At 38.5% G+C, this 12,751-nt stretch overlaps 1 protein-coding gene across 1 annotated transcript in view; it reads right to left on the bottom strand.

The window, feature by feature from the left end:
* dnmt3bb.1 (DNA (cytosine-5-)-methyltransferase 3 beta, duplicate b.1) overlaps positions 1-12,751 on the bottom strand; it is a 217,953-nt gene that overhangs the window by 158,622 nt on the left and 46,580 nt on the right. The window contains exon 2 of the mRNA XM_059980697.1: positions 7,259-7,335. Coding sequence (XP_059836680.1) covers positions 7,259-7,312 — 54 coding nt within the window. The 5' untranslated portion in view covers positions 7,313-7,335. The remainder of the gene's footprint in view (positions 1-7,258; positions 7,336-12,751) is intronic.

Here is a 12,751-nt window from a genome sequence, read left to right as displayed (position 1 = left end):
TTACCAAGGGGTCCATGGACTCCAGGTTAGGAACCCCTGTTCTAAGCTCTAACATTAGCATATAAGCACATGTTCTGATCTCACTTTGTTCCCTCTTTAAGGGACAATTGCAAATTAATAACTCCTTAATTCTGACCTCAAGAACACAAGCCTAAGAAAAAGTTATTTTTACAATTTCATGCATAAATAGCAAACAATGACTCTAAACACACTTTCCATTTTTTTTACATACATATCAGGTGAAACCAATTTTATTAGGAAATTGGACCATTATATTTCCTGGCACAATTCTCCCTCATGTTTATGCCATTTCCCCCAAAATAATTGTGTGCATAATCAAATCATTAACATGTGGGTTGTGCATTATTGACTTAATGAAGAGACATAAATTACATCAAAAGACTGTAATTTATGAGCTTTCATTATAAACCCGCAGTTCAACAGGGAGCATATCATGTTTAAAGAAATAAAAGCTGTAACATTAGAAGTATTCCCTCTGGTAAGTTTTTTTTTCCACAATATTACTACATCATTTATATTTCAGTAAAACTTGTTGTTGGTAGCCCTTATTTCAAACGTTCGGGTTCAGTTCACAAATCTCTTGATCTGTGATACAATGCTGCTGCTGTTCATGGGACACTAGGGACAACTGCTGCTGTTCATGGGACACTAGGGACAACTGCTGCTGCAGCTGTAATTGGCCTGTTCTATGTTCAGACTGCACCTTTTTTGCCCTTTTCACAATACCCCTCTCCTCTTTTTAATCTCAGTCTGTCGTGGAGAGCTGACCCGTTTCCCAAGGGTTTACATCGGAATAACACTGCCGCTGTTGGCAAGCAAAAAAAAAGTGTGAAACTGACAGGTTGAATTTTCACGATTCTTAAAGTGCATAAACCATAATAAAGGTTTCTCAGAGAAAATGGTTTGCAAAGTATTTTGTGACTTTGTATTTGGCATTAGTGTTAAAATTACCATTATAAAAACGGGATGTAATCCAACCCCTTGTTAAGGTAGAAAAAACATTCCCTACACTACACAGATTAAATCAACACACAAAGTTTGATACTGCACTTTGTGAGAAGGTATGAGACTAGATTGGTTGAAACGACAAAAGCCACTCAAAGAATAAACTGGATGGAGATGTGGAGAGGCTTAGGGGTAGAATTTTGGAAATTAGGGCCAATGATGGAGCTATTAAACCAGGGGTTGTGCATCAGCCAGCAATTGCAGGGAATAGAAGCCTCAAAGATCTCAGGATCACAAACAGCAAGAGCCAAGTGAATGGAGGAATATGAATGTAAGGCTGACAAAGAGTCAACATGCATTAACAATCATTGGGATTTGACGTAAGTTAGAAAATATATGGATTTGGATAAGTTTATTTAGATTGAGCAGAAGATAAGGGGAAATCAACAGAGCAAGGGCCAACTAGAATACTTAGTAAAGCAAAGAACAACAGATGTTTGTCATGAAATTGAAGGAGGAAGTAAAGGAGGAAGTAAAGCAGGCAATGAAATGCATTTCTAAAGAACAACTTCTTTTGAAAAATAGTCAGAATGTCTAGCTTCTTATGAAGCCAAATTGAACTGTGTCAAATGTAGGAAGGCAAGGTTAAATTATGTTTGATAACTTCTATCCAGCAGCACAAGACTACATAGCATTGAATATACAGTGTGCGCCAAAGTATCCCATTGTAAAAAAAGATCCCTTGCCAATTCTGTAATCTGATAAACTTCAGGAAGGCTAACACAGAATCACTGATTGGAAAAACAATGGGTCTTGATCATGGTTTAGCAGCCACGGTTATAACTGAAGTAAACTGATAGCAGAGGATGTTACGATGTAAAAGTCTACTCTCAATCTGACCTACATACTGGAACAGGAAAAAATCCGTATTGCCTTGAAGGTTGTTAAAGTATGAAACTAATTTGTTTACTAAATACATTCCTAATGAACTAGTTTACTTCAAGCATCACACACAAAATGTAGCATCTATAGGAAGAAGTACAGTTGATGTTTCGGGCCGAGACCCTTTGTCAGGACTAACTGAAAGAAAAGATAGTAAGAGATATGAAAGTGGGGGGGGGGGGGGAATCCGAAGTGATAGGAGAAGACAGGAAGGGGAGGGGTGAAGCTAAGAGCTGAAAAGTTGATTGGCAAAAGGGATACAGAGCTGGAAAAGGGAAAGGATCATGGGATGGGAGGCCTAGGGAGAAAGAAAGGGGGAGAGGAGCAAGGCAAGTGATTGTGAGAGGGGCAGAGGGAGAGGAGTAAAAAGGGGGGGGGGGGAGAAGAGAGAGAAAAATAAATAAATAACTAAAAAAGGGGTGGGGTAAGAAGGGGAAGAGGGGCATTAACAGAAGTTAGAGAAATCAATGTTTATGCCAATAGGTTGGAGGCTACCCAGACGGAATATCAGTTGTTGTTCCTCCAACCTGAGTGTGGCTTCATCATGACAGTAGAGGAGGCCATGGATAGACATATCAGAATGGGAATGGGACATGTTATTAATATGTGTGGCCATTGGGAGGTCCTGCTTTCTCTGGCGGACAGAGTGTGGTGAACTACATATACCTGTCTGGACATGCCCCCTGCTGACTGCTCCTGTGGCTCCTCCCACAGACCCCTGTATAAAGGCGATTGAGGCCGGAGCCCCGCCTCTCAGTCTCCAGGATGTAGCATGGTGGTCATTCACTGCTTGTTCCTTCTTCCAGTCAATAAAAGCCGATATCTCGCCTTTACGTCTCAGAGTGAGTTATTGGTGGTGCATCACAGAGCATAGGCCCATCCCTTGTTTATTTATTTATTTATTATTCTTCCTCTCCCCCCCCCCCACCTCCTTTTTTTCTCTCTCTGCCCCTCTCACAATCAGTCCTTGCCTGTTCTCCATCTCCCTCTGGTGCTCCCCTCCCCCTTTCTTTCTCCCTAGGCCTCCCGTCCCATGATCCTTTCCCTTCTCCAGCTCTGTATCCCTTTTGCCAATCAACTTTTCAGCTCCTAGCTTCACCCCACTCCTTCCTGTCTTTTCCTATCATTTCAGATTACCCCCTCCCCTCCCACTTTCATATCTCTTACTATCTTTTCTTTCAGTTAGTCCTGATGAAGGGTCTCGCCCCGAAACGTCAACTGTACTTCTTCCTATAGTTGCTGCTTGGCCTGCTGTGTTCCACCAGCATGGTGTGTGTGTTGCTTGAATTTCCAGCATCTGCAGATTTCCTCATGTTTTAGTTTACTTCAAGTATTTCTATGTCCTTGATACATTCACAATGTGTAGAGTGCTGTCTGTCTATCTGTCTAGGTACCATATCCAATGTGGACATTTGTGACCAGGTTTTCCATAAAGATCTATCCCTTGTTCTTTGGATGACTTCCATTTCCATGTAGAATGCAGATAGTTAAAAACTTAACAGAAACAGCACATTGAAGTAAGTTAAATTCTGACTTCTGGTTTCTGCACTACAGGGTACATGTTTTAGACCATTGAAAAATGAAACCTTCACATTGTTTAAAGACATTGTCTTGCAACACGCAAAAGGTATATAATATTTTGAATGCGTCAGAGAATTCCAATCAAAATAGTAATTACACCCTAAAAATGAAAGTACTATATATCCAAAAAGACTTCCACTTTTTGCAGTTTAAATTATGGTGCTTCATGTATTTTTAAAAGGAAAAATGATTAAATAATGGGAAAATTCCTTTCTCCAGCACTTTGATGAAGGAACTCTAAATGTCATTTGATATATATCTTTCAGCATCATATCCTGTAACAAAATCCTGCAATAAAACTCATAATTCTTCTACTTCCAAATCACTAAGTTTCTTTTCAAATCCAGATTCTGATTCAGACCTCTATTTTATGTCCTGATCATATTTTCAATACTCTTTGTCTTGCTTGTGTTCTCCCTTTTTATTCTACTAACCACATTCAAATATAAAAACAAATGCAAACTGAAAGAACACATCGGTATTTCATTTAAAAAAAAGAATCAGACATACTTTTATATTTCACCAATAAAGACATTGTATAGGGCAGCAAACACTCAGCCAGCAGTTAAAAGGATGAATGTAGCTGATTCTGCTGTGTATTCAACTGTCCTGCAATAGCTGCCTGACTTGATTATTCTATAATACCAAACACGTTCTTACATGCAAGGCCACTTCATTCAGTGAAATACATCGTCACACATTTTGGCGACTGAAACTTGATCACATTCCACATCTTTCAAGGATAAATCTGGCAGGTTGAAACCCGTTAAATGCAATAACAATCAACAGAATCACTATTCACTGGCGACTCTTTCAGGATGTATTTCTTTTCTACCTCCACAACAGAAGTTTAATCTAAACCTCTCAAGACAACATCTGATCAAAAAATTCAAAGTGAAGTTCAGGAAAATACTCCCAGCGCCCTGTTCTTATAGTGATAAGCGTGGATGCTGAAAATGCATTTGATTCGGTTAATTGGAATTTTCTTTACAGAGTTTTACATAGATTTGGTTTCCAAGACACAATTATTAAAACTATACAGACACTATATGACAATCCTACTGCTAGGATTAAAATCAATGGCTATTTATCAAATAGTCTTACCCTAGAAAGGGGCACGAGACAGGGTTGTGCATGGTCACCACTACTCTTCGTGTTATATTTGGAACCATTAGCTCAATACATCAGACAAAATGAAGATATCAGGGGAATTACTATTAAAGGGACAGAGCATAAATTGGCTTGGTATGCGGATGACATTTTGATCTATCTAGGGCAACCAACATACTCTTTGCCTGAATTGATGCAATCCTTTGAACAAAATGGCCAATTATAAGGATACAAGATCAACATAGATAAAACCCAATTACTTTCATATTACTATAGCCCACCAAGAGAAATTGAAAGTCGATACCCTTGGGCATGGCACACAGAGTCTTTCAAATATTTCGGCATCATTATGCCAAAAGATTTGGCAAAATTACCAGAATGTAATTATCAGCCTTTATATTAAAAAATTAAGGAAGATGTGGCAAGATGGAACCTGATCCCTTTTTACAGTCTCAGTTCAAGGATTGAGTCTATTAAAATGAATATACTGCCTAGACTGTTATATCTCTTTCAGACCCTACCAATAGAGATTAATCAAAATCAATTCAATGAATGGAACGAGATGCTATCATGGTATATTTGGCAGGGTAAATGGCCTAGAGTTCGTCTCAAAACATTGCAATTAGCAAAGGAAAAGGGGGGATGGGGCCTACCTTCTCTTAGAGATTATTTTTTTGCAGCACAGTTGAGAGCTGTGATATGTTGGTGCAACCCATCATATGACGCTCAATGGAAAAACATTGAGGAGCGGGTACTTCCCATCCCCATACAAGCAATTTTGGCTGATAACAACCTGCAAAGGTACATAAATACTATTCATAACCCATGGGTGAAATTGACTCTTAAAATATGGAAAACTACTATAAAAGAATATAATCTAGAGGGAGAAATTGCAATTCTTAAATGGTATGCATATGACTCGGATTTTACACCAAATAAATTGGATGCCAGATTTAAGAACTGGACAGCTAAAGGAATAACAGTTCTTTGCAACATAATGAAAGAAGGAACACTGTTCAGTTTTGAAATGCTTAAAGAGAAACACTTATTAGAAAAACAAGTTTACTATCTTCCCTTTCGGTTAGTCGTGACGAAAGGTCTTGGCCCGAAACGTCGACAGTGCTTCTCCCTATAGATGCTGCCTAGCCTGCTGTGTTCTATCAGCATTTTGTGTGTGTTGTTGTTTGAATTTCCAGCATCTGCAGATTTCCTCGTGTTTGCTCTTAGAAAAACAAGATTTTTACTGGTATTTACAGATGCAACAATATGTTAATAAGATGCTTAAAAATGTAACCAAGGCAAATACATGCTTGATAGAGCTCTTTAGAAAAGCATATAATTCAGATAATGGTAGTAGAATCATTTCAAGCATGTATAAGGGGTTGTCAAATCTTAAAACACATTCGACTTCATACATTAAAACAAAATGGGAGAAGGAAGGAGGGATAATTATATCTGAGGAAGAATGGACAACAATATGGAGATATCAATGGAAGTGTACCAGTTCACAGAAAAGGAGGGAGTTTGGATGGAAAAACTTGATATTTTATTATACCCTCTCAGAAATCCCATTATGATAGTAACCTCCCTGTTTGCTGGAGAAATTGTGGAAATCAAAATGCAAATCATTATCATATTTTTTGGGACTGCCCTGTTATCAAAAACTATTGGAGGGGGATACACAAAACCCTACAAGACATCTTTAAATGTGAAATACCCTTAGGGAGTAAGACCATATATTTTGGATATACACCTCAAGAATGACTGAAAAGAGATAAATATTTAATGAATATACCGTTGGTGGCTGGTAAAAAGACTCTTGCTAGGAAATGGTTATCACAGGAGAGCCCAACTTTAAATGCATGGATGGAAATTACAATAGACATTTACAAAATGGAGAAGATAACAGCATCTGTTAATCATAAGCTGGAACAATTTGATTCATACTGGGAAAAATGATTTAACTACATAATGCCTCATAGGCCTGATTTTATTCTCACAAATCAATGAATCTATTATAAAAAAAATCACTCCCTACTTGTACATAGTTCTTTCCTTTTGCTTGTTTTTTCTTTCCACTCTTTTCTATAAGTGTATACCTCAGATATGTACTTTGTGGAGATTTGTGATATATATGATTATATGATATATATGTACAAAGTCTGAAATACATCTTATGGAAATGTTTGTTTGATGATGAACAATAAAAAAATAAATTACAAAAAAAGAAAGCTGAAGAACTAGTGCTATAAGTCATTTTTGATCCATTTTCGTGTCTGTCGATGCCTAGAATCTGGCCTTGCTAAATTTGTTCTTAAATATCCATGGTTAACTCTATTTCGTAAAGCAGTTGCAATTTTATTTCAGTTTTAATTCTTCCCATTCGTGCCAATAGTTTTTACAGTTTAATCAAATTATTGAGATTCAATGCTGAAGAATGCTATGCTTATCACTTTAGTGCTGACTATCTACATTAATCATTCCCAAATCCAACAGTACAATATACCAGATGGAGACAGTCAAGACTGAAAGGACTTTTATCTCAACTAGCTGAGATAGATCACTTGTTTTTTTTTAACTATAGTATGTTAAAGCTTTCCTTTTTAATTAAACAGAAACATCAGCAATGACTGGAAGAGTAAACATTTAAAATCATTACCTCGAGCTTGCTGATGTTACCAATAGTTTCCGAATTACAGTCATTAGATTTCATTGTCAGCCTTTCTTGTTCAGAATCTGTTTTCAAATCACAAAGATCATATTAGCATGAATCACTTTTATATATGTAAAACTAAATAAACTAAGTAAGTTTCCACGTGGAATTTATTGCTAAGCAAAAATAACATTTTTTTGGTTTTAATAGAAACAGCTTGCTAATATACACAGCCTTGCAAACTCACCTCACTACAAACCACTTTGCAAACAGTAAAAATTTCTTCCTAGTTGAAAGCCTTGGTGACTTCTCTGAAGTTACAGTGAGCAACAAATTGAAAAGTATGGCATAAGACACATGGAATGTTGCAGTGGGCAAAGAAATGAAAATGATATGACCTTGACCTTGACAAAGAGTCAGACCAAAAAACCAAAGTTAACTCACAAACTACTGTTCTCTGACAGCAAACTCTGATAATTCCTGCCTGCAAATGCATTTCTCATAATGCAGGTGCAAAATCATATGAAATTCTTTGAAAGTTATCTGGAAATAATTTCTCAACTGATGGACGCCACTTTGTTACCAATCCAATACTTTCCTGCCATGCCTATCCCAAGTCCACAGTAATGAAGTGCTGCCACACGTATCACCACAAATGTTGAAAGTGAACAAGGAGCTCACTTTGGAAATGCTGCAATGAGGACCCAATGGAAGTCAGAGCACTCAGTGAATTATGGGAGACCATGCAGTCCACAGAAAATGATGAAACTATTTGGTCAGGTAACAGGTGTCAGCAAAGTGCTTCTATCAAATGAAACAAGAAAGCAGTGCCATGTGCTGCTTGTTCTACTGAGACTGCCCATGACAGTCATGTGGAGATACAAACTGACATATGTACAATGACTGTGTAATTAACTCCAGAGCTGACACCAAAAAGATCTCAGGCACACTGTGGACCACCCCAATATTGTCCAATCTAATTCTGCAGTTAATGCAATCTGAACTTTAAATTATTAACACAAAACATAGAAATCTACAGCACATTACAGGCCCTTTGGCCCACAATGTTATGCCGACCATGTAACCTACTCTAGAAACTGTCTAGAATTACCCTACCGCATAGCCCTCTATTTTTCTAAGCTCCTTGTACATAAGCGTCTCTTAAAAGACCCTATTATATCATCTCCACCACTGTTGCCAGAAGTGCATTCCATGCACTCACTACTCTGTGTGAAAAACATACTCCTAACATCCCCTCTATTTCCAAGCAGCTTAAAACTATGCCCCCAGCCCCCCCCCCCCCCCGGGTTCGCCATTTCAACCCTGGGAAAAGCCTCTGACTATCCAAACAATCAATGCCCCTCATCATCTTATACACCTCTATCAGGTCACCTCTCATCCTCCATCACTTCAAGGAGAAAAGGACAAGTTTACTCAACCTGTTCTCATAAGACAATACAATTTATTCTGGATTATATCAATTTTGGATCACATAGCATTTATAAAAACAGCACTATGGAACCCAATTTATACACTATAATACTTCTGACCATCTGTTCCAAAAATCTTGGTAGTTTCAGCACTCTGCAGTCTCCAAAGGGATTCCAGCAGGCAGAGGCAGTGTGTGGGAACCTCATGACAAGAAGATTGTGAGCCGATGTTCGACTCCATTTGGCTGATCAAAGCTTCCATTGTTGTTTTTATCTTTCTTTGTATCAGATTGTTATTGTATGCTTATTTTTGCACTGTATCAATGTCCTTCATTTTGATCTGGGTTTTTTTTGTGTAGTTATGTAGAAAATGTATTTTAAAAACTAATTAAAAAAAGCTTCCATTGTTCACTGATTAAAGGGAGAGATGCCAGTTACCTGCCTTTTTATCACAGGGGGAAAATTTGCTCTGCTATGGAGAGAGGGGACTGCCTTTCTACCGCTGGTGAGATCACTCTGCTATGGAGAGGTGAGACTGCCGTTTTAAATCACTGGTAAGATTACTCTGCTATGAAGAGGGGGAAATTCGCCCAGGTTTTCTGAGTTCCGAACGTTGAATTGGACTGTGAATCTTTATTTCAGTTTTACGTTTCTTTTGTATTCTGTATTTTTCACCAGATCTTTCTCGTTTTTTTTTGTGAGTGGGGAAGGGCAATTTGGGGCCCAGTGTGCCTGTTCTGTTTTTGTTCGTTCTTTTGTGCTGGGAGAAGGGATTTGGAGTTGATGACTGTGCTGCTGTTCTTTTCTTTCTCAGTTCCGTGGCTATCTGGAGAAGAATTTCATAGTTGTATACTTTGATAATAAATGAACCTCTGAACCTTTTTTGAACCATTGATAGTTTTTTAATAACTGGGATGAGGAAACAATATTGAGTCATTGAGTTGCTTCTGAAGCACTGGCCTCAGCACAATTGTTCTACAAGATTTTGAATGCTACATTTTCACTTGTTCAAGTTATATGCAGTGCCTTTGTTGAGGTGCAGAATAATCTAACTGTAATCTAACATGCCACTTCATGAAGACTTTCTTCAATTACATTAAAATCTACTCTTAAACAAAGAACAATTATGGTCTTACTAGAAGTCTGAATACTTTAGCTACATCACTGCAGGTGTTGTGACAAACAGATTACACCGATGCCCATATTTCACCAAGGCAGAAATTTATTACATACTCCCTAACAGGTACATCACCCTAATCTTTTCCAGATAATCTGCTCTGTACTGAGTCAATTAAATACATGCAAAATCAAATGGAAATGATGCAGAGACATTAATGGGAATTGATTCTACCAGGCTCAGTGTGCTCCTGGACTCCTGCAATGCATTCTTACAAAAAAGTGCTATGTCACAAACTGTCTCACTCTGTACTACTTTATTGTAAACAGCATCTCAATTGGCTGTGATACTTTCATAAAGGATGGGATCACTACAGATATAAACCCTGACATAACTTCCAGATGCTTTTGGTATGTGTCCTACTTTGTTGCATTTTCTGCAAGATTGACCTTCAGATCTGTATTGGTCTGGTGCACGTGAGCCCCCCCACAATGGAAGCACAATTTGTTCATCCAGACAGGCCTCTGTCAAGATGCTGCACTTCTGTTCATGCTCACTTCCATTTCTAACAACAGCTCAAATGCATCTGTTGTTTCTATTCACAGCTATTTCAGCTGTACTTCTAAGTGTAAATTATGCTTCAGAAAGGAGCTGTTTTTGAATGCTTTCTTATAAGATTCCACAAACTAAACCATCAGACATAGGAGCAGAATTGGGCCATTCAGCCCATCGAGTCCACTCCACCATTTCAAAATGGCTGATCCCGGATCCCATTCAACCCCCTACACCTGCCCTCTCAGAATATCCCTTGATGCCCTGACATCTATCAACTTCCACTTTGAACGTACCCACGAACTTTCCACCGCATTCTGCGGAACAGCATTCCACAGATTCACCACTCTTTGGCTAAAAAAAAAAATTCCTCCTTACTTCTGTTCTAAAATGATTTTTAATGATAATTTTGAATTTTTAATGATAATTTAAAATGATAATTTTGAGGCTGTGCCCTCTAGTTCTGGATACGCCCACCAGAGGACACATCCTCTCCACATCCACCTTATCTAGTGCTTTCAACATTCGGTAGGTTTCAATAAGATCCCCATGCATTCTTCTAAGTTCCAGTGAGTACAGGCCGAAAGCTACCAAACGCGCCTCACATGTTAACCCTTTCATTACTGGAATCATCCTTGTGAACCTCCTCTGGACTCCCTCCAATGACAACACATCCTTTCTGAGATAAGGGGTCCAAAACTGATGACAATACTCCAAGTGCGGCCTAAGTAGTGTCTTATAAAACTTCAGCATTATCTCCTTGTTTTTATATACTATTCTCTTTGAAATAAATGCTAACATTGCATTTGCCTTCTTTACCATAGACTCAACCTGAGAATTAATCTTTCGGGAGTCTTGCACGAGTACTCCTAAGTCTGTTTGCACCTCTGATGTTTCAACCTCCTCCCCACTTAGATAAAGCCCAGACTATTGTTCTTTTTACCAAAATGCATTTATTGTGCATTTTCCAACACTGTATCCCATCTGCCACATTTTTGCCCATTCTTCTAATTTGTCTAGGCCTTGCTGTAATCACATTGTTTCCTCAGCACTACCCACCCTTCCAACTATCTTTGTATCATCTGCAAACTTTGCCACAAAACCATCAATTACACTATCTGTCATTGATAAACAATGTGAAAAGTAGCAGTCCCAATACTGACCACTAAGGAACACCACTGGTAACTGGCAGCCAACCAGAAGAGGCCTCTTTAATCCCAGTCGTTGCCTCCTGCATGTCAGCCATTCCTCTATTCATGCCAGAGTATTCCCTGTAACAACATAGGATTTTATCTTGTTAAGCAGCCTCATGTGAGGCATCTTATTAAATGCCTTCTGAAAATCCAAGTAAATGACATCCACTGCCTCTTCTTTGTTCTCCCTACTTGTTACTCCTTGAAGAATTCTAACATATTTGTCAGGCAAGATTTCCCTTTACAGAAACCATGCTGACTTTGACTTATTTCGTTAGTCTCCAAGTACCCCGAAATCTCGTCCTTAATAAAGGAGTCCAACACTTTCCCAACCATTGAGGTTAGGCTAACTGGCCTATAATTTCCTCTCTTTTGTCTTCCTCCCTTCTGAAAGAGTGGAGTGAAATTTGCAATTTTCCATTGCAGTTTTCCTCTGGGACCATGCCACAATCAAGTGATTCTTGAAGAATCATGACTAATGCATCCATTACCTCCCCAGCAACTCTGGGGTATACGCCATCTGGTCCAGATGACTTATTCACCTTAAGACCTTTCAGTTTGCCTGGTAATTTTTCCTTTTGTAATATCAATGTCACACTCCTGCTCCCTGACACTCATGGGCCTCTGGCATACAGCTAGTGTCTTCCACAGTAAAGACCAAAGCAAAGTACTGATTAAGTCCATCTGCCATTTCTTTGTCCCCCATTACAATCTTTTGGTATCCTGCTTTATATTATTGGCTTGTTTGCCCTCTCATTTAATCTTTTCCCTTCTTATAGCATTTTTAGTTGCCTTTTGTTGAATTTTAAAAGGTTCCTAAACATCCAACTTCCCACTCATTTTTGCTACTTTATACGCCCTTTTCTCGGTTTTTATTCAGTCTTTAACCTCTCTTCTCAGCCACAGTTCCCTAGTCCTGCCATTTGAAAACTTCTTCTATGGGACATACCTATCCTGTTAAATGAACTCTCAGTGCATAACTAAGCCCATTACCAAACTAGCAATGCTCAAACACTTTCTTCAATTCAGCCACATAAGCTGAAATGGACTGTCCTTCCTCTTGATTCTGCTTATGAAACCGAAAGTGTTCTGCAGTCAACAATAGTTTTGGTTCTAAATGTTCCTGCAGTACTTTCACAATGTCACCAAAACTCATTATGGCTGGCTTGGTTGGAGCAGTTAAACTTCTAATAAAAAATTATACCTT

The sequence above is a fragment of the Hypanus sabinus genome, chromosome 9, assembly GCF_030144855.1.
Source record: "Hypanus sabinus isolate sHypSab1 chromosome 9, sHypSab1.hap1, whole genome shotgun sequence".
In the NCBI taxonomy this organism is placed as follows: Eukaryota; Metazoa; Chordata; class Chondrichthyes; order Myliobatiformes; family Dasyatidae; genus Hypanus; species Hypanus sabinus.
This window is presented reverse-complemented; position numbering and strand designations above follow the sequence as displayed.